The 22,011-nt window shown below is 37.1% G+C and overlaps 4 protein-coding genes and 1 pseudogene across 5 annotated transcripts; 3 read left to right on the top strand and 2 right to left on the bottom strand.

Annotated features, from left to right (window-relative positions):
• Positions 1 to 250: 250 nt before the first annotated feature.
• LOC120005795 (sphingosine kinase 1-like) lies at positions 251 to 5,486 on the bottom strand. Of its 2 annotated transcripts, XM_038855617.1 has the most exons (10): positions 5,069 to 5,486; positions 4,439 to 4,561; positions 4,232 to 4,332; positions 3,472 to 3,544; positions 2,743 to 2,829; positions 2,521 to 2,598; positions 2,291 to 2,361; positions 1,629 to 1,925; positions 779 to 901; positions 251 to 581 (listed from the first exon to the last, which is right to left on the bottom strand). In XM_038855617.1, the coding sequence occupies exons 1-10, from the start codon at positions 5,391 to 5,393 to the stop codon at positions 390 to 392; spliced, it is 1,470 nt and encodes a 489-aa protein (XP_038711545.1). In that variant the 5' UTR covers positions 5,394 to 5,486; the 3' UTR covers positions 251 to 389. The 2 variants fall into 2 exon arrangements, with proteins under 2 accessions (XP_038711545.1, XP_038711547.1); XM_038855619.1 differs by lacking the exons at positions 4,439 to 4,561; positions 5,069 to 5,486 and having other exon boundaries at positions 258 to 581; positions 3,472 to 3,547; positions 4,232 to 4,312.
• Positions 5,487 to 7,219: 1,733 nt separating this feature from the next.
• Positions 7,220 to 13,519, top strand: LOC120005794 (calmodulin-binding protein 60 D-like). Its single transcript, XM_038855616.1, has 9 exons — positions 7,220 to 7,310; positions 7,479 to 7,606; positions 8,345 to 8,420; positions 9,090 to 9,148; positions 10,082 to 10,575; positions 10,687 to 10,847; positions 10,933 to 11,142; positions 11,806 to 12,043; positions 12,531 to 13,519. Exons 2-9 carry the CDS (start codon positions 7,494 to 7,496, stop codon positions 13,082 to 13,084), a joined length of 1,905 nt encoding a protein of 634 aa, XP_038711544.1. The 5' UTR covers positions 7,220 to 7,310; positions 7,479 to 7,493; the 3' UTR covers positions 13,085 to 13,519.
• Positions 13,520 to 14,308: 789 nt separating this feature from the next.
• LOC120005485 (putative FBD-associated F-box protein At1g61330) lies at positions 14,309 to 16,065 on the top strand. Its single transcript, XM_038855121.1, has 3 exons — positions 14,309 to 15,217; positions 15,336 to 15,500; positions 15,763 to 16,065. The coding sequence occupies exons 1-3, from the start codon at positions 14,309 to 14,311 to the stop codon at positions 16,063 to 16,065; spliced, it is 1,377 nt and encodes a 458-aa protein (XP_038711049.1).
• A 423-nt stretch (positions 16,066 to 16,488) lies between these two features.
• On the bottom strand, positions 16,489 to 18,858 carry LOC120005222 (annotated as a pseudogene).
• A 1,225-nt stretch (positions 18,859 to 20,083) lies between these two features.
• On the top strand, positions 20,084 to 21,408 carry LOC120006207 (F-box protein SKIP27-like). Its single transcript, XM_038856153.1, has 4 exons — positions 20,084 to 20,241; positions 20,371 to 20,651; positions 20,739 to 20,813; positions 20,917 to 21,408. The coding sequence occupies exons 2-4, from the start codon at positions 20,406 to 20,408 to the stop codon at positions 21,139 to 21,141; spliced, it is 546 nt and encodes a 181-aa protein (XP_038712081.1). The 5' UTR covers positions 20,084 to 20,241; positions 20,371 to 20,405; the 3' UTR covers positions 21,142 to 21,408.
• Positions 21,409 to 22,011: the final 603 nt, after the last annotated feature.

Raw genomic sequence — 22,011 nt, 5'->3', positions numbered from 1 at the left:
ATTATGTTCACATACATTGCGTATTGTGACATTGGTCGAAGCTGCGAACAAGATGCACCATCCAAGGTTTTCTTTGGAAAGAGTTGGCTACATTTCATAGTATGGTGAGTGGTGACCAAACTGACGATACTTGTTATAGCCCAATATGGAACTTTACCAAAACAAGCACAAATACTGAGACGAGCTTGAAACATAGCAGCACCAAGCTACTGTCATTAACCCATTTTTAAAAGGGCATGCTCCTGCTCCAAATCTAATGAAACTGCCATTACTAACTTGAAAATAATCAGTGGAATTGTGGTTCCATATAAGACAGTTGAACAAAGTCTCTACTTAGTGTAGGTGTGGTGTGGCCTAAATGATTCTCTTTTGAAAAGTGATGTTCAAAACTATACAGGAGAAAATACAGTCGCTAAACCTTGATCTATTGTAATTTGAAGCTTATCATAAGACATGAGTCCTTTCTGGCCATCCTTGTATGTTCCCTTTCCTCGGGCCAGAACCTCACCATCGGAGTCTATGATACCTTCCTTGGTTGGGTCGTCAGTGCGTGGACCTGGCTCCAAGACAAATGCTTTCACCTGTAGTTTATTGCAAAAGATGGAAAGGAGAAGATGTTATCAGAAATTACATTAAAGTTATCATAAGATATCAGGATTTTCCAGCAACCAAAAAATGTGGAGTTTCTTCCAGCAACAACATATGCTAGCGCGTAAACAAGAAAATATGATACCAAAAAAAAAAGAAATATTAATTCTTCATTATTTCAAACTCCAACCTTAAGGTATGTGGATAATGGTGATCTGACATGACCTCCACTGCTCATCTCTGTCATCAATGATAGCAAGGCTAGCTTGGGGCAATCCCTAATGATAATCAAGTCCAAGTATCCATCGGAGAACTGTAAATCATGAAGCAAAAGAAACATAAAGATGTATTCCTGTTAGTAACAGCAGCCTTAATCACAACTCTACTGGATTACCTATAAGATGGTTTGTAAAGAGAGCGACTTTCATAAGCAGAAAAACAACAAGCACTTCAAAGTCCAATAGAACAGAACATAAATGCTTAGTGAAAAACATTTTTCTACAAGGACAGTACTTTGTCGCACATGATGCAAGATCGGTACTACATTCATGTGTGATTCTTTTACAAGAATTCACTATAAAAAAAATGAAGAAAAAGGAAAGTGTTGTACAAACATTCTCAATTAACACATTGCTAGATACCATTTGCAAAGTATAGGACTCTGAATTCTTGAAAGAAAGGGCAAAAAGGAAAACGGAAAATAACAAATTCGAATCACTTCTTCCATTTGTTTTCCTTCTGTCCATCATCCCAACAATAAACTAAGAGAGATGTAGTACCTAAATATAGATCAATGGAAAGTAAAACCCCATATATGATATCATTACCTCAGTCTATCAATAATTACCCAATTCTTCAGTAGATGATAAATTTCAAGTTACATGCATAAAACAAAACAGTAATAATAAAAAATAGACGTGGATTAAGTCCAGTACCTTGATTAAAAGGAATAAGTGAAGAAAAAGAAAGCAGTATAAAGAGAATGTAAGGAGGGAGTATATTCCCCCCAAAAAAAAGGAAACATATACTGTCATACTGACCTTTGCATCAGGTGCGGCTAGTGTATCTTCACCCCCCCAAGGTACATTATGTAGCCAAACCGAAACAAATGGCCCATTAATTGCCCTCCAGTCTAGATTCTCTAACTTAACATCAGATCCCTGGTAGCCATTTTGTTGAACATCAAAGGCTTGCTCTAGGCTACTATCATGATTTCTATGTGTGTCACTAGAACCATCATTGTAATTGGCTGGTTCCCCGTGATCCTCAAAGCCAGGTGCAGGCACAAAACAAACACGTCCATCATACCGTCTCAAATGGAATATTCGTTGAAGAGCCTGTAAAATATACAAAAAGCCTTCTGTGACTGAATTGCTGAACAACAATTTACAACACCTAACACAAATACAAAAAGAAGTTGCTCCGGGAAAAAAGAAGAAGACCATAGAACCATGAAGCAAAAGTTGCAAATTATGGATTATAATTCTTAATCAAATTTTATTTGTGATAACATGAACTGTAGAAATCAGTGAAATTGCACAAATTAATAATTTTTCTTAATTAGAACTTTAGAAGCATAAGTAGCACTCCCTTTTGCACAAATTGGCTGATACAATAAGAGATATATATGCACAACACAAAACCACACTTTTAGAGAACCAGCAAACAAAATCAAAGTTTTACTTAAAAAGCAAGCACATACATAAAAGTCAAGACGAGCACTCCCCATCCACCTATATTTTTCGGACTCGATGTCGATATCTGCCACCAAACCTACAAGTAATAAAACTCTGTGAGGGGGAAGAAAAAGAGGTTTTTACTCATCAGTGGCATATATTCAAACCTTTAAATTGTAAAAAATTCAGGTGCAACTAGCTAGAGCATACTAGAATTCACTTCATAAATCTAGTATAAGTGAGCAGAATCAGTTACCCCATGCAAGCATCAAAACACTAAAAAACTTGATCTCCCCCTGCAAGATGGTAGCTACATCCAGTGAACGCTTATGGCCTGCCAGCAAGTAAAGCAGTCAGGAAAAAAAAATTTAAAGAAAGGAACAAAACAAAGCGATACGTTCTTTTGAAGATTAGGGGAAAAAAGAAGATCCAATTTCACATGTCTAAACCGAAACTGCTTCAAAGAATTGTGTATAACCTCGAATAATTGCAAGAACAGCATTAAATGCTGTACAGGGTTGACCAACTGAATCGAGAAGAGATTTTGCCATGCCATTTCCTGTACCTGCAGCCAGAATTATTTATCTAAAGTATCAAAGCAGTAAAAGTATGACTTTTCGGACTAATTTACAGATCAACAGCATTATTTATAAGACTTCTACAGACAAAAAAAACACCAAAATGATTCATAATCATATTCAGCATTGAGACAACAATGAGAAAGTAAATTTGACTGGAATGAAGTAAATACAATCTCCTGGACTAGGGGACCATATCAAGTTATTTAAGATATGGGCTAGCAGCAATTTCATGAGAATTCACATGCATTGGGCATAAGCCAAGTGAGTGGAGTTCATTCCAGCAGGCAGAGTCCAAAATGTGGAATATAACAGAGAGAGTTGCTTCTAAAACCATGTAAACAATAAAGTAGAAAATTCCAGATATACTGCTAGTTATGAAGCACTATTTTAACTATTCAACAGTAATGGGCAAGCAAAGCCAACTCCACTACCAGTTACGTGAAACCCTTCTATGATTTTGTGCAGAATTCTCTATCAGTTATTAGTATAAACAGAGGTATCAAAAAGAATTCGATTCACTGCATATCATTTCCATATGCAATCAGGTCACAGATTATGACATATGTATGTCTATGTATATACATGTACACATATATATATGAAAACAAATATTAAGCGAAAGAAACCTGCAGGAACAACTCCAATGGGCATCTTAATTGCAGAACTCCAGTCCTCTCTCTCTAGCAGTCCATTTACCACCTACTAAAATTCACAGCACTTGTCAAAAAGAGAAAATTTGGCATGGTTACGTCAAATCAGAATAATTGAACAACAAAGCAATTTACATCACAGAGGGCAAAAATAAGAATTTCAAGTGCTGGCCCATCATGATAAAGCCACAGGTGAAAGACGTTCATGGGGACAAACGTATTAGCCCCACCTAATTAAATAACCGCATTACCGCTAATCCATGAAAGTCTTGGGATTTCTTCATCCATAAAAAATTATTGGAAAGAAAATCAATGAAGAACAAATGCTTTGAATTTAGAGTTAAAAAAATAGAAACTCCAAACAATCAACTTCTTCACTCTAAATATATGAAAATGGAAAAAATACCCAGTCATTAAAGAGGACAATTTCAACAGGACAAAAACATAAATCAATTTACACACTGGAAACCTATGCATACTAACCCCAGTAATAAGTCATATAGATCTGCTAAGAATTATTCTAATGGCAGTAAAAACTTGTTCTCAGTTGGTTTCTTTATAATTATACAAGTTTGATCATTGACTTGTGTAACCAGTACACAAAACTCCCACTACTACAGAGTATGGTGAGGGCAGATTTGGGCAACCTTAGAGTTTGTTTCAGTGTTTTGACAAAGTCGGAAAAAAGAAATAGAACATTAAAGATAATGCCATTAATTAAGCATGGGCAACCCACCTCAACGACTAAACCATCACCACTAACACAAATGACCCCATCATACTTCAGGAGATCCATGGTGTGAGCAACTTTCTTGGCATGCAGCTGATGTTTAGTTTCTGGAAGAAGAATTTGCATGAAAAAACAACAACACAATGAATGGGCAAAGATTCTGAATGCTAAAAAGATCAACAGAAATGCATAGAATTGCGTTTGAAATTGAACCTTGCATTGTAATTTGGATGTCAGCATCTTCAAGTAGCGGTTTTACAACATCCACAAATATTTTGGAAGCAATTTTTTTTCCTCCAAATGGGTTCACGAAGATAAACAACCTCTTTGGCCTCCCTGTTACAGGAGGAAAAGAAGAAAGCTATCAATTAGAGAGACAAATATAGGTAAATCTAAGTATTTAGACACCTAGAAGATATCCAACAATATGCAAAATATTATATTAAGATCATTACTACTCCGTAGAAATTATCATGAGTAAAGGAGATTTTCCTTTTCTTATATCTTTTCTCCTAGGACTATTAGAAGCTAAACCAAGCATTGTAGTTGTTCACTCCACATCAAACGTGGTCAATAGCCAGCTCAAACGTCAAAATAACATAACCAGAAACCCAAACACTTCAGCCATGGGTAGCGTTTCCTTCTACGAAGTACCAAAACCAGCTTCAACCAAAATCTTAAAACAATAAGGAACGAAAAGTTATTTTAGGAACGGAAATCTTAATCAGCGGTTCAAATTATAAATTCGAATTTACAATTTTCAGTTCTTCCCGAATTCTCTCTTTCGCTTATCCTACATTTTCTGATCAACCAAACAAAAAAAAAAAACAAAGCAATAATTACCAAGAGAATCGATGTACTCGCGGAGCTTCTGGCACCAGAGTCTCAGAGAGTCCTCGGAGAAAAGCTCGAACAAGAAATTCTCCCTCACTAGACCTCCCCTGTCCTTTACACAGCAGACTCCGTCTCCCTTCACCACAACACACCTTAACCTGATCTTACGACCTTGAGTGCAGAACCCCAGGACCTCCCTCTCCACAGTCAAACATTTTTGACCTCCCGCATTCCAACGTAGCTTCCCGTCCTCGGTGAACGTTAGCGTCGTCTCGATTCCGTTGATCAGCACCCGGTCGGCGATTATGGGCTGCGGATTATTGGGTTGATCCATATCAAGTCTCCGGTAATCAATCGTTCCTTCTATTTTTGTTGGCTGGATTTCTTGTTTGTAGAAAGCATTCGTGACACTGACGACAGAGTTATTACTTCGATTTGTACGCCAGCCTCAGCTGAGTTGGTTAGTTATAGACACGTGCGAACTGAACGGTAAACGATGGGTCCGATTTCACACGTGTTTAGTCCAAATTGGGGCAGAAAAAAAAAAGAAAGAAAAAGACAGCACAACTTTTTATTTATGTCTATATTTAGCACCTAAACCTCAAAATTGACCCACTGCAATTGGTCACCGAATGATTGATTAAAAACGACTGAGATTTCATGAGAAAACGACGACATACCTCATGGAAATACATATGCTGAAGTGCCTATATCGATTTGAGTTGATTAAAAAAAAACAATATTCATGTGAAAAAAAATCTTTGAAGAAATTTTTTATGTTCAGGTCTCGCTGCTTCCTTTTTAAGTTTTTTCTTTCTCACATCCCTCGATCAAAACACATTTTAAAAGACAATAAGCGTTAGCTTTATTTCCTTAACCAATTCTTTACATTCATGGGATAAAACATCTTTTCTGTGGTGAATCATTTGCTGAGATGCTCTACTTGGCCATACAGAGTATTGGTTCGTTCCATTGTTCTGTTTTATGACAGCAGCTAATGTAGTGAAGTCTTCTCTTCTTTCAATTCATTTGAATATATAGCAACATGGTGGATGAATTGTGATTTGTCAATGTGTTTGGTTTAAAAGTTGTGAATAGGGGTTGTGCTAAGCAAAGTTACTGTAACGTAGTCCAACGTGGAACACGTTACCAAACATCGATTCAAACGTTATTTTGTCTCGTGTCATGTAACATGCATCATTTTGTTTTATTTAATAGGGAAATGACGATTAGGACATAAGATAAAAGATGAGAAATGTATATTGAAGTCTTAAAAAGCTGTATTAAAATATGTATTTTAATTAGGTGAGAGAGTATCACATATCTTGTGTCCTAGGAACACCCTTTGTCAGTATCCAGTGGCGGACGGGAGCCTCATGGTCCCCAATCAATTTTTTTTTTTTTTATATATGCTAAGTATATGATAGACGCATGATAAATTGACCTTAAGACCCCCAATAAAAAATGAGGCCCACGGTCCATTAATTTCCATCCAACCCATTAACTAACTTTGATCCAACTCAATTCTTATAAGTTCTAGGTCATAACTTTACCTTGTTATTTGTCAAGCCCACCTCCCAAGCCCCTTAAATTCTGTCAATCTCTCAATATCATTCTCATTGTTGATAAAAGCCCTAAGCCGGTGCACTGCTCGACTCTAATACCGTAGTTTCACCTCTCTTAGAAGACTAGGAACGATTCAAAGTTGCGATTGCATATAGAAGCCAACTATTTTTTTCATAAATCAATTACAAATAGAATTAAAAAAAAATCAGGATGGTCGCCCTCGAACCCTACACTACTTTTGTGTCCTAGATTTCAATTGCGTCCGCCACTGTCAGTACCCTACTTGGTATATATCACTTTATTTAGCATTATACCAACATTATCCGTGGTTGTCTGAAATGCTGAAATGTAGTGGATAACATAATTCTGCACAGAATGTCATACTAATATCAGCTCGGAAAGCAAGGATAAATGTTGACGTGTTAAATCCAGCTAATTAAGGAAAATAAGTATAAATCGGATTATATTTCATGGCCCACTCAATCCGACGGCTCGGTTAGCAAGTCACCAACTCCCAACCCGACCCATCACAGCCACACGCCAACGACGACACAAAAGTTAAAACAGATTCCGTCACTATTGCTAGGGGTCACTATTGTAGGAGGCACTCGGCAAAGTTCTCTGCTGAGAAAATTCGCTGTTATTTCTGCGAAACTTCTCAGATTCGAAAAGAAAGCAAAAAAAAAGTAAATATTATTCTCTTTCCCGCTCGACTGTCTTTACTTTTCAATTTTATGCCTCGTTTTCTTTTATTATGAGCTCTTTGGATCGAATTTGAATATCTGTGTTTGTTTGCCTGCCGAAAACGGATGTTCCCGTGTTTTCTGGCGTTAATTCTGCTGCTTCCAAACAGGGTTGTTAAGTGGAGATGCAAATGAGGTATACTGACAGGTCGAATAGCATGGTGAGAGAGAAGAGAGGATTGGATGCGGTTTCGGCTGAGGAAGGGCAGCAGGATAGGAAACGACCTGCTTTTTCCAGGCACTTTCTTTTTCTATTATACTGTTTATCTTCTTTTTTCGTTGTAGATTTTGTTATTTGCCAGGTGAAATAAATAATTAGTTTCTTTGTTTAAAATTTTGACTAGACCGAGAGAAAACTGTATTCACATTCAATTTTATTTTGCCTAGCGTGCTTTTTTCCTTGGGAGAAATTTGATGTGTGTCCAGAATCTAGATATGAACTACTGAAGTAAACTAAGAAGGTCTACATCTGATTGGATATGGAGAAGAGTTGTTAAAGTACCCAGAGTATTGGCTTGTGCTGTTTTGAGAGGGTTAGTGTCTGCAATGTATGTGAATTAACGTAGTAACTGCAAGAAACTGATATGAAAAGCCTTCAAAATTGGGGTTGTTAAATAAATGAGTTACAAATAAGCTGTATTTCTGAACGGCTTTAACATATTGAAAGCTTACAGAGGTACAACGTCCCTAGCTTAGGTTACTACTTCTTTTGATATTTGCTTTGTGCGTTTGTCTTAGTTTACATAATTTTTCACTCTGTTAGCAACTTTATTTTTCGTCTTGCAAAGAATTGGAACTTTTTTGGTATACATCTTCCAAAAGCACCCTTGCTACCTACTTGAGGAAAATCATCGAGTGCAATTCAACATAAATAGTGACGTGGGTTCCTTGTTTTGTTAAAGCTCAGTTGAAATTGATATGCATGTCGATATTTGGATTAGTTATTCGCTTACTAGTATGTGTAAGCTTGTTGCAGTGTTATTGTTGAAGCTCTGAAGGTGGATAGTCTGCAGAAACTTTGCTCATCATTGGAGCCAATCCTTCGAAGAGTTGTAAGATAAATAAGTAGTCCATCTCAGTAAATAATTCACGATATCATCTTCTCTTGTTTTACTAATTGATTCATTTGGTTTGATGGAAAGTTTTTCCTCCACTAGGATAATGGAAAGTTGAATTTCTTTGCATTTTTTACTATATCCTTCGATTTCTTTTAAACTATTTTAATACCTTAAGCTCGTTATATGAGCTGCGGACATGTGGCTAAGTGGTAGAGTTGCAGGGGAGCAAGTTAGAGGCCACAAGTTCAATTCATAAAAACGGCCTCTCCACATATTTTGTGGTGGTAAGGTCTGGGTACGTATGTCTGTCCCTAACCCTACCCACTGCAGAAGTCTTGTGTATGAGGATTGTTTACCTTTTATATGGGCTGCGGACATTGTGAAACACATTATTTCATGAAATAGATTAGAAGTGTCACTATATTAGAAATCACATCAGGTAATTGTTTGCAGTTGTCTTATTCTGAATTTCTGATACTATGGATGAGTCTGGAGGTCGCTGAAATGGTGTCAAATGTTGTCAAAATCAATGCACTTAACAGGGTTGAAGTTTCCCGAAAGAAATGGTCTTCCATAAATCTGACATGCATGATAAAAGAGCTTCTTATTTGGTATATAATTCTCTTAACATTCTAACTTTTTGTTGTTTTGAATGCTTTATAGGTCAGTGAAGAGGTGGAGCGAGCTTTAGCAAAATTAGGCCCCGCCAAGCTTAGTGCAGGGTATAAACCACTACTTTTCTTCTTGAACATTAGAACCATAGCTCTATCCATGATATGGTTATGTGTATTAACTCAAACATTTTTTATTTCATAAAGTTATCAGGCATTAGGACCCTTCTTAAAATTTAAAGGCCTTGACATCATGGCTCCTTGTGCATGTCAATATTTGCTCTCCCAAAGTGGTTTCCTTGACATCATAATTCCTCAATATTAGCACATCTTTTGGATTATATCGTCAATGACGGACCATAGCTTGTAGTCGTAGTTATGAAATGCCATGTTTCCAGCTCGTTATTTTTAATGCATATTTGGTATGTCACTGCCACTGACAGTTGTGTATGTGGCTTTTGATATCATTAATTTTGGAATTTTTCAGAGCCAAGAAATGCTGGACATGAATACTCTTTGCGACTCACTTTGTTGAATTTGTACTTGGTTAATATTAATCATTGGGGATTGACCCTTTCCCTGTTTTGTTACTAATTTGAAGTATTACATAACTTGAATTAAAATATTAGTTTTTCTCTCCTCAAATGCCCATGTGGTTGACCTACTTCATTCAGTAAGATGACCACATGTCGCTTTCATATCTCTGCTATTGCACTAAATGGACATTGTTCATGAGTCATGCCCCTTCTACCCCCTTTTACTCTTCTATCTAGACTCTTAACCAGGACTTAAAGCAATAGTTGCACTTTTCTCTTTGGTTGCATGAATACAAATGAACTATGACTTTGGTTTCTTCATCATGCAATCATACAGCTAATTGACTTCCATGTTTGGTGAAGTTTTTTTCTAGTGTCTGTTATTTCCAGCATTTTCCCAATATTCTCTTATGGTACTTAATTTTGTCTTTGATCACTAATTTTCTTTTTTGAATTACACTCATGCTCTCCTTCCGTTATTATCTTTCTAATGGTTAACATAATGCAGGTCTTCTCCTAAACGCATAGAAGCGCCAGGCGGAAAAAACTTGCAGCTGCACTTCCGGTCCAGATTGTCCCTCCCCCTCTTTACAGGGGGAAAAGTAGAAGGGGAACAGGGTGCTGCAATCCATGTAGTGTTGATTGATGCAAAAACTGGTCACATAGTCACATCAGGTCCTGAGTCGTCATTGAAACTAGATGTTGCAGTGCTTGAAGGTGATTTCAACAACGAGGATGACGACAATTGGACCCAAGAAGAATTTGAATCTCATGTAGTGAAAGAGCGTGAAGGAAAAAGGCCATTGCTAACCGGGGATCTGCAAGTGATGATGAAGGAAGGTGTAGGAACTCTAGGGGAGCTGACATTTACGGACAACTCAAGCTGGATAAGGAGCAGGAAGTTCAGGTTAGGACTCAAGGTTTCCTCAGGCGGTTGCGAAGCCTTTCGTATTCGCGAAGCAAAGACTGAAGCTTTTACTGTTAAGGATCATCGAGGAGAATGTGAGTTCATTACCAGTGCCATAACTTTTGAACCAGTTCTCTTGTGTTTGCTTATTTGGTTGAAAATCTCCGTCCGGAAGATGCTAAGTCTTTATTTATTTTTCCCTACAGTATACAAAAAACATTACCCACCGGCATTGGGCGATGAGGTTTGGAGATTGGAGAAAATAGGGAAAGATGGATCGTTTCACAAGAGGCTGAACAAAGCTGGAATATATACAGTTGAAGACTTTTTGCGAGTTGTGATTAGAGACTCTCAAAGATTGCGGAGTGTAAGAATGTGGGCTTTTGTTCCTTGATTACTAATGTTCCACATATAGGATTGCCTGTAATTCTCTATGATTTCTTTTTGTGTAGATTCTTGGAAGTGGCATGTCAAATAAAATGTGGGATGTTCTTATAGAGCATGCGAAGACTTGTGTTCTAAGTGGGAAACTCTATTTATATTATTCTGATGAAAGTGAAACAAGGAATGTTGCCGTTGTCTTCAACAATATCTATGAGTTAAGTGGCTTAATTGCTGATGGACAGTATTATTCAGTGGATTCTCTCTCTGATGATCAGAAGGTACGTAATCCTGCAGTTTCTTCTCATTCTAGCTGGTGGAACTCTGCTTTTACTTCCCTCTTAGGGCCCTAGTCTAATAAAACTGTCAAATGTTACCTTGTCAATATCAAGTCAAAAGCCATTAGACTTACTGAAATATCACGACCTGTTCAAATGGTATGACCATAATGTCACTTCTCCATATTCTTACAAGTTTGTTCAGGTTTAGAGTAATAAGTATTCCATGAGCATCTTCTATCAAGATATTAATTCAAGATTATACACTTCACTGGACAGAAATATCATAGTTATTCAAGAATTTCACGCAAGGTTTATTGCATAAGTTTAACTTTTGGTGATAGACTCTGATATTATTGACATTCTGGGCCTCCGAATACACATATGATTGTTCTACAGTCTGAACTGAACCTCGCTAAGCAGATATGTGATCGTCATTCCTTTTAGTTTTGCATGGGCGGTATATTTGATGGCTCATATTATTTGGACAAAACTCTCTTCTGTTGTTTTTGAAATGAACATTAGTGTGACAATAAGTAAGAAGTGATGGGTTATATAACTTCTGACACCAACAACTTTTCATGACACTCGTATCCGTTATTGAAAAAAAAAAGTTGGGAAAAGGTCTTACCATTATAGTGAATCTTAGTGATTTATTCCTCGCAGGTCTATGTCGACGGCTTAGTGAAGAAGGCGTATGACGATTGGATGCATGTCGTAGAGTACGATGGCCAGTCTCTTCTAAGCTTCAACCAAAACCAGATCACAGGCACTACTCAAGCTGAAGCTCCAATTGATCCTCTAGATTTTACAAACTCTTTTGAACATCAGGTTGCTCTTCCGACTTTATCCGTTCCTGTCCCTCCAGAACAGCCTTGTATGGATTCAGGTCCAGCTGTTGCAGGTATACAATTTGGATTCTAAATTGTTTAGTAATGGTAAGCCTAGGGCAAGGTTGGGACATCTTGCCCTCGTACGAATGGATGTAGCATTTCTCATTATATTCTTATTTGGGCAAACAAATGATCATTGGACACGAGTAGAAGTTTCTCTCTAACATTTGGATATTTGCTATGTTATTCTGGAAACAAGCGTTTTCCTTCAAAAGAAGTAACAAATTAGAATTTAATCGAAAAGAGAGGATTTTAAGTTTTATATGTTCAACCCTGCAATTCAGATATGAAGACACCTCTAGGAAGTTCACCTTTTTATTTTTATTTTTTTTTATTTTATAAATTGTCCATTTTCTTTTTCTTTACAGTCCCTTAAAAAGTTTTCCTTTCGATAAAGTGCTCCTTTCTTGTTCTTCTTTTCTTTTTGTTGATGCTATACTTGTGCGTAGACATGTTTGGTCTTCACTTGAATGATGTCTAAACTCGCTTTGTGTACAGGGTATAATGGAAGTATGGATGTCAAATTACCAATTCAGATGCAGAGTGACAATCTCAATACATCTTCTCAGCTTGACGCCACTTCATTCCCCCTGCAGAACCCATTAACCAGTGTTCCTCATCAAACCCAATTTACAAGAAGGGAAAATGTGATGGCTGTTGGTCTTCCAGAGTCATCCACATCAGGTTTCCCTAGTGTTGGCACGTCAGACTTTACATCATTCAGGGTAGCTCAGACCTTACTTCAAGAAGAGGATATCCGTATGAGAAGCAATGAGATGCTTGGGGATGAAGATATGCAGCATCTGCTTCGTATCTTCCACATGGGAGGCCAGGCTCATGCCTCCTTTGATGATAATGAAAATGGGTTTCCTTATTCTTCTGCATATATGTGCAATACCCCCCTAAACTACAGCTTTGGAGACGATCAAACTCCTTCATCAGGCAAAGCTGTCGTTGGATGGCTCAAGCTCAAGGCAGCCCTCAGATGGGGCATTTTTGTAAGGAAGAAGGCTGCTGAGAGGCGGGCACAACTTGTTGAATTGGATGATTAATAAAAATGGTGTCCGAGGCAAAGTGAATCTGTTTTATGGTCGTGGACTTCCTTCTAATGTGACCAAGAACTGTAATTCTGGACTCAAATTGTTGGGGAAGGTCTTGCTTTGCTCCTGTGAACCTCTACTTGGACATCTATCCTCCAGTTGCATCTCCATTGCAGTTAAAGGCAACTCCAAAGATGCTGTTTTATTGCAACCAAGTTGTGAAAACAACTGAAGAGAGAGCTAATAATCTGTCAGGGGATATCTGTAAATGGAAGAAAATTGCACTGATTTAAGGAGGAAACCTCCACAAAAGCCAGGAAAACTCTGCTTCTATCTTTTTAATTTGTATTAGGAAGTCAATAATGTATAACTGAAGTCTTAAGGATTGTATGCTTCACTGTTATTTCTCACATTCGATCCCAAGTATAGTGGATAAGACATTTCTCACATTCGATCTTAATCAACAAAATTATGCTCATGCAACTGTATTTACAGACCATTTGGTAGGAAATAACTAAAATGACTCAACAATATAGAATTTAAAACTTTTTTTTTTTTTTTACTACACATGACGTTACAAGGATTCCAAAGATTTTTCAATCACAATATCCATCAGATCATTGCATTCATGACCTAAAATAAAAAGATGATCATGAAAAGTTAGAATAATAGCATAATCTTCCATCTCTCGAGGTTCTTTGTGTGAGAAACGGATAATTTATTGTAATGAATTTAATTGCTTTTCACAAAGCAAATTTAGGGTGTCTGGTCACAAGGGAAACATGGTTCATTTATTTGAAAAGGATGACAAATATTAAAATCTAAAACCCTTATTTAGTAATTAAATTATGAAAAAAAATCATAAATGTTATTACCAAAATTGGATAATATGTAAACCTCAGCCATATAAGGAAATCTCATTACACTAATCACTGCATAATTTAGTTGTCTTACAAAACTTGTGTGCATTTTCTCTTATTTTTCGACCGAAAATGTTAAGGATACTTGTATTTTTTGTCTCAACTATGCCAATACTACGATGGACTCACATTATCCATGTGAAATTGTGGGCCCCAACATGATCCATATGAACTCGTGTTTATTCATCTCGGCATTCGGGATAACTATCACAAAAAATATTTGGATCGGTAAGACTGTTGTTTTTCAACTCTATAAAATAGTGTCAAGGCATACATTGCTACTCACAAGAGGGGAAAAAATACACCTGCTTCAACAATGGCAGACCAAGAGGGAGAGAACCCAATAGTGATACACCGTCCACAAGTGAGACGCCAAAGAAGATCTCATCATCACTATCAACATCTTCCTGACCACCTTCTCCACAACATTTTCTCACTTTTGCCCATCAAACATGCCATTCAAACCAGTGTTCTAGCCAAAAGGTTTGAGCAATCATGGTTATTCAACCAAAACCTGGATTTTGGTGAAGATTTTGCAAGACCACCAACTCGCATCGAGCTAATCGTGATCATTAATAAGGTTTTCCAACTCCATCAAGGTCCAAAAATTAAATCATTCCAATTATATATGAATCATACGTATATGGAATTGGTGGTTGATAGTTGGATCAAAATATCTCTTTCAAAAGAGGTTGAGGAGCTCAACTTGGATTTTAGTCAAGGGTCTAATCCATTCACTCTCCCTACCAATCTCTTAGATTCTGAATCCCTAAGAATCTTGAAGCTCACAAACTGTAACGTTTACTCACCACCACAGTTGAAAGGTATGGTTTTCTTACACACCATTATTCTCAAAGTGGTTAATGTTACTGAAAAGCTAATTCAAGAATTGTTCAAGAACTGTCTATTTCTTGAGACTATGGGCTTGAATCGTTGTCGGGAAATTACCCATCTTAAAATCCTTGCTGGACATCTGAGAAGGTTCAAGTGGTTGAGAGTTGAAAATTGCCCTAAGATTGTGAAGATACATGTTCATGCACCAACTCTGTGTACCATGTATTATTCTGGAGATATTGAAGAATTCACCATAGGAAATGTATTGAAATTGAAGGATGTGACTGTCAAGATCGATAAAGGAGGGTTCTTGCCGTTCGTTGGAATCGAAAGATTTATGTTTGCTATCTCTCATGTTCATGTCTTCAAGACAAGTAGTAAACTTGTTAAGGTACATGTTTTAATTTTGTCTATTATTGTTTTGCTCGATATTGAATTCATATGTATATATTGTGAAGATTTCACCACAACATAATGTTTGATTGATGTTTCAGTTGTGCAATGATCAGGCATTGTCTCCTAGGCTTGTTGATGGAAATTTGGAAGAAGTACTTCGATTCTGTTTATGGAACACTAGGGAGATTGAACTGTTTATGGATGGAAGTCTTTGTGGTCCGTTTAGCGTTGTCACTTTTCTCAATAAATGCCCTTGCATGGAGAAAATTACTATCAATGTGAGTACATCTTAATATGAATGTTTAACCATTTAGCGATAGCCTAACTGGTCATCTCTCTCTACTTCTCGCATGAGTTAGCGCGTGCCTAGCCTAGCCTAGCCCAAATTTGGTGTGCTCTTAGTGGATTGTCCAAAGGCCACACCTACTACGTTGTTCTCAGCTAGCTAAAAAAAAGATTAGTATGAATTTTCATTTTCTAGGGTTATTGATGCATGCACTGACTTTTACATGATTAACTATAAAACAATTTTCATTGTAGCTGGAAGGGCATTACTTTTATCTGGGATTCTACTGGGAAAAACATGAAGGCCAATCATTGGAGCAGTTGAACCTTAGCTTCAGGAGCCTCAAAGTTGTCAGAATAAATGGCTTCAAGTCGTCTGAAATGCCTATCAAAAAGTTGGTGGAGTTCTTCCTGGAGAAAGCAGAACACCTGCATACTTTAATCCTAGACACCACCACCAACTCAGGGAGTCATATTGTAGCAGCAAGGTTACCCACATATGACCTACTGGACAGGTTTTATCGATCACGTCCAGGAGTGAGTATCATTGTTTACTAGAATGTTCAACTACAAATCTGCATTATTTCCATTTTTCTTGAACTACTAGAAGAAGTTTGCAAACTGGGAAATGCATTAGATTTAGGTTTTCTATATTTTACATTGTGGGATTTTTCATGGAACAATCAACAATGTGTAAGGCATGCAACATGAGTGCAAAGCCATTTATGGATCGGATTAAACTATTTAGTTGATGTTATTGCTCTTTTTATCAATGATAACCAAAATGCTAGACTGAGTCACCATAAGCCAATCAATGATTTATGCTATCTATATCTATTCACTAATCGCTACGTAAAAACTATTAAAAACTGATCGCTGAATATTAGTGTATCATGCAGGAAGAAAAAGGTAATCTCAAGAATCGAACAAACAAATATTAGCGATGCTTCAGTTAATTAAATGCTAATATGATAAGTACTCTACTTAAAAGCAATAAACTTTCTTCAAAAGGTAAATTAAAGGGTATCGACATGCAATATGTAGATTCATGCATGTACATTGGTGTGCAAACATGCACAATCATTGGTAATAGTTTCTCATTATTCAATATAGTCGGTTAACTATAGAAGGATTGGCAACTCGATACGGAAGCCCAAAATACTAATGCCTAACGTAAACAACCATAAGCAGAGCAGCAAACCTGCAAAACCACATCATCCCAGTTTGCCACCTGTGCCCTTTTGTACCTTAGCACAATATTCAAACAAGCTCCCATCAAAGCATCGTCTCACAGCTTCTTTCGATAAAAAACCATCTGCCTCTTGCGAGAAGATACAGAACTCCCCATTCTAACTTGCTTGCAATCCTATAATGAAAAGGGGCATTTTGAGTAATTAAGTGCACGCGCTGTGCAGGGCAAGAGGGGTGTAAGAGATGAAGGAGATTTACCAGCCAAAAAAATCAAATGCATTACGGTTAGCCTGAGTCATGTTCCAAAGCTCTCCAAATGTGAGCTTATCAGGAGCAGTATGAGCATATTTGCTGAAAATATTCTCAAGATTTGCTGGAATAAACCTGTGCAGAGCAAGGGACATATGGGGTGCTTACATTAGCCACTTATCAGAACAAGTTGTGGAGAAGAATCAGGATTCAGCAAGACAAACAGACAATCTTAACTTTTTACACTAATGTTGACAAGAACAATATCACTACTACACTCTTACACCAGGCCACACTTCTCACCTTCCTTCTGTGTCGTAAGTCCCAAAGTCACTTCCATGCTTAACTTTGTGTATATTCTGCACGTAAATTGGGAAGAAAGGTGAAGGTATCCATGTTTGCGATGAAAGACAACTTTGTTGAGAATTCATGGTATGCCAAAGAAAATTAATAATAAAAAAGTCCTAAAACATAAAAACTTTACCGGTAGGGTAGCATAGCTCATAGTTCCATGAATAAGGATGGTAAAAAATAAAGAAGCGAACACATTGAAACCAATTGCACGAAATCCTGAAGAAGAAAAAAAACCCCCCACGGATGACGGAACTAGTAACACTTCCAGCAAAAAATGAATGTTTCATATCATTAATATTCATCGAAATGAATCTCATTTACATATTATATATGAAAAAGCTCTTACTAAGGAATGTTCTTTTAATATTCGATATTGAAAAATGAAATCACTAGCATGACACAGACCTCTGAACATCTCGGACAGGAAGATGACACCATCATTATCTTGGTCGAAGAAAGCAGCATGCTGCTGAAGTACAGACATACCATTATGTTTATGGTCCCGAGTGCCATTAATATTCTCTGTATCAGGCGCAACGACAGCTCGAGGCAAGTCTAGTGGAAGAAACAAGCAATGGCAATAAAAAAGGCAGATTAATCAAGAGGACCTTAGTATCCGAATCCAAACTAGTACGAAATATCAATATCTAAATTTAGGTTGAATTCTATGTTGCCCATTTTAAACTGTTTTTCCTTAATCTTCAAATGAAAACAATGAAAAAGTCAGAATCAGGGGAGGAAGGAAAGCAATGATGCACCCAACCCAGTACCTATTGAATAGCAGAAATTATCAACGCTATAACATACCATTCTTTTTCACACATCATGATCTTTATTCATTGCAATAGATTCTCACTAATTGCTAACATAAATTTGTTTCGCTTAACCCCCAGCAATGATTAGTATAAAAGGATTATGATGATGAAATAATTGGTTCCCATTTCATAATTATCAAACCATAAGAACCATTTCTTCTTTACAACATTTGAATTACACGATAATGATTATTTGATCAGTATTTGTGCATTTCGCGTCCTCACTTAAAGCATCCACACAGGGCCAAAAGGGAATTTAATTAACAATTAACCCTGACTAATATTTGAGTACACAAACCTATTATCTACAAGGAGCATAAAAGAAATTCACAGATATAGCATTTTACATATGCTAAATTTCTCACTGTAGAAGTTAGCAAATGCAGATAATTGATGAAAAAAAGAAAGTATTACAGGGTTTGGGGAGCTTAGTGTCCAAGTCACTCCGGACACTTCTCTCTGCAGTCACCGGCGCCTTCTGAGCCACTGTGGCCATGGCTTCGTTTGATACCTCCGCCATCTAACGATAAGTGCTTTGTCCAGATTTTTCGTGAACTGCACAGTAAACCACACTTGCAACATATACATATACACAGAGAGAGAGCGAAAGCAACTCCGGATGACTCGCATTGGCAGTTTCCGATCGATAGAACTATTTTTTGGGCACTCCATTGCCGAAATCGGAAAGCAAAACGATCGTGGAGTGGCAAAATGGGCCTCGAATAGTCTAGTTAAATACTTAAAGGCTTGAGGCTGTGAGGAAGATGAGGGATAAGGGCCTATTGGGCTTAAGGAAAAAAAAAGTTGTCTCTGGAAGGCCTGTAAGATTTTGGTTCTGAGCCCATATGTTTACTAGGTTTTGTTTGGAAGAGAAAGGGCTTTTGTTTAATTTGTATCTAGTGATCTTAAACACAGATTTTCTTTTGTGTACACCTCATAATTTATAAGATATTAAAAAAAGATAATGTGATCCAATTTCTCTCTTCTTCTTTTTTTTATTTTTCCTTTTGTAATTTACCTCATGAGAATTAAGAATCACCCCTCCAAAATGTACTGCTCAATTTATCTCAGCTGTGTATTTGATTATTTAAAAAAAAGAACACTACCAAAATCTCTAGGCTGGGTTTTTAAAATTTTAAAAATTAGTTTATAAATTTTCTAATTAAAAGGGATAATAAATTAACTATAAAATTATATAAATGATAACTTTATTTGAATCACTAAGGAATAAAATCTGAAAATCATGAATATTTGATGATTCTTAAAAAAAATAATAAAAAAAAGTACCAAAAACAAAAACATGATAAGAAAAAACAGACATTTTTTATTTATATTTTTTAAATATTCCATACTAGCCCGCCAAAAAACTGCAGCAGTTTTGACGTGTTGTTGACCTGTAGATCTCATCCACAAAACAGACGTCTAAAACACGAACACTAAAAACTTGCAAGTTGCCGTCAAGCCGCCTCTTTAGAACACAGGACATTCACACATATACGTGGCACTATTTTAGCTTTCTAATGTCCGTTAGTTACGGCCTCGTCTCGCCATCAATCTCTCAAGCACCAACTTTTATTAAACAAGAAAGAAACTTCGGCGATAAGGACCGACGCTAGCCGACTTGGACCGACCAAATTTGCCACATCATGACCCGGTAGCACACACGTTGCTTCCTCCCTCATATCCCCCTTCGACACGTGTCTATAACGGCTACTGTTTATTTGCCACTAAAAAGAATCCAATGTTTCTAACGCACACGCACGAGGGAACACCGGAGCAGAAGTTTTTTTTACCAATATTTTCTCGCTGAAAACGCGTAGATATTTAAATTTAACTTTATTATTTTATAAAAATAAAAGGTAACACCATCTTTTTCACGATATATAAGGGATTTACTTTACATTTTTAAAAGCAAGTCTGTAGAAACTTAAGAACAGGTTCCTCTGTTTCCATATATTCACCGCATAAGCGTTTTTACAATTACAATAACAGGGTCTCTCTCAAATTTAGGGTTTATATATACGCTGTCTTTCTCTCACCCCAAGATTTCACAATATATTCTCTCTATCTTTCTATCGCAATCAGTATTTTTCAAATCCAGTTTTTTTTGGTTTAATTTCAAAAGGTACTGCTTCTAGATACAGTTTTGATTTATTTTCGGTTATTGGATTCTGTGATTTCTGATTCCTATTGTACTGCGACCGGTTTCGTATTTAACCTGGTTTTTGTTTCTTGTTCTTGTTTTTCTGCGTAGGTTTTTGCTGATTCTTCGCTTTGTTCTGGAAAAATATGGCTTTGGGAAAGAGAAACGGTGCACTGAAATCGATGCGCGGCGCAGTGAGTGAGGAGGTATTTGAGAACGGATTGGTGAAGTACACGCGAGGATTCGGGAGGAAGAGAGTAGCGATTACTAATGATGTTGAAGCACAATCGATGGATTCGTCTCCCAGAACTCCATTGAAGAGGCAATGCAGTCAGAGAATGGATGTAGGCTTCGAAAAGTCTGCTCTTGAAACATTACCTCAAGATATCCTGGTATGTGTGTTGCGCTTGTATTCAGTATTCTGTTTGTTAATCTAGGTGATCGATTGGTGATTGAGAGTTGCTATTTTTGGATTGCAGATTAGGGTTCTCTGTGGTGTGGAACATGAAGATTTGAAGCAGCTTTTTCACGTATCTAAATCAATCAGAGAAGCTGTAAGTACTAACTACATTTCTACATTTCTCCAGATATGTTAATAAAATTGAATTTGATTTATTTCCATTACTGACTGTGAATGATTTGCGATGCGATTTACAGGCTTTGATTGCAAGGCAATGGCATTTCGCTTATAGTACACCAAGGAAGACTCGTGCCTTCCGAAATTCAGTCGATTTGGATGAGAATCTGAGCGAATTGGATGACACTGAAGCTCCGAATGCTCCAAAGCAATCCCGGCGTTATAGATCAAAAATTAGCGAGGAGAGTTTGGCTGACATCTCAGTGGCCTTGTTTGCTTCTCCAAGGAAGGAGTTATTTATGTAAATAGATTACATTTGTTGTGTGTACATGACATTGGATATGGAAGGCCAAGTTTCTTCAACACTTGCATTGAAGATGGGTCATGGGGGTCCGTTCTGGTTTTGGAATCAGTATTATTGTACATTTGTTAGGGAAATATTCACACGATTATTGTTTTGAGGGGGCGATCTTGGCCCTTCTGGTCTGATAAAGATGAGAAATTGAGAATGTAGATTTCTTTCTGCCTACTCTTTCTGTGCAATAAAATGAAGATTTTGTTACCATTTTTCCATTTATTCTCTATGCGCATTCCTTTTTGGATTCTGTTCTGTATTATTGAATTCAGGTTCTGTTGGAGACAGCATTTTGATGGAAATCTATTAAATAACAGCTGTACACGGTAAGGACTCGAGTCTTGACACCAGCTGTAGCCATTAAAGCACTGATTTAGCTGCTAAAATGGTGCCTCAATTTGTGCTCTTAACAGTTATCGCTTTTGTGAAGATTGCTTCGTTAATTGTTTTTCAAATATCAGGACTATTGATCGCAAAAACTTCATTTAACCAAACGATTCATAGAACAACAAATTAGGGTCATATGTACTTGTGATTTATGTTGGTGTTGGCTGAAGTTTTATCTAGATCATCAAAGAAGTAACAGATTTCAGTAGCAAATTACGCTTTGCTCTGCGAAGTATGAGATTGCCAAGAAGAGAATCTCTGTTGAAACTGGAACTTTATGGGCTTGTTGTAAGCCTTTGGAGTTTGGATCGTTGATTAGCCCAGAACTTTCCTCATTTGAGATTGGGCCCAACATCTCTCCATCTTGGGTTAATGATGTAAGATCTGGCCCATTTGGAAGCCTAAATCCTCCGTAAGTCGGTCCGTAGACAGT

The sequence above is a fragment of the Tripterygium wilfordii genome, chromosome 9 (genome assembly GCF_013401445.1).
Source record: "Tripterygium wilfordii isolate XIE 37 chromosome 9, ASM1340144v1, whole genome shotgun sequence".
Taxonomy (NCBI): domain Eukaryota; kingdom Viridiplantae; phylum Streptophyta; class Magnoliopsida; order Celastrales; family Celastraceae; genus Tripterygium; species Tripterygium wilfordii.
Note: the sequence above shows the minus strand (reverse complement) of the source record. Positions and strands in the feature narration are given on the sequence as shown.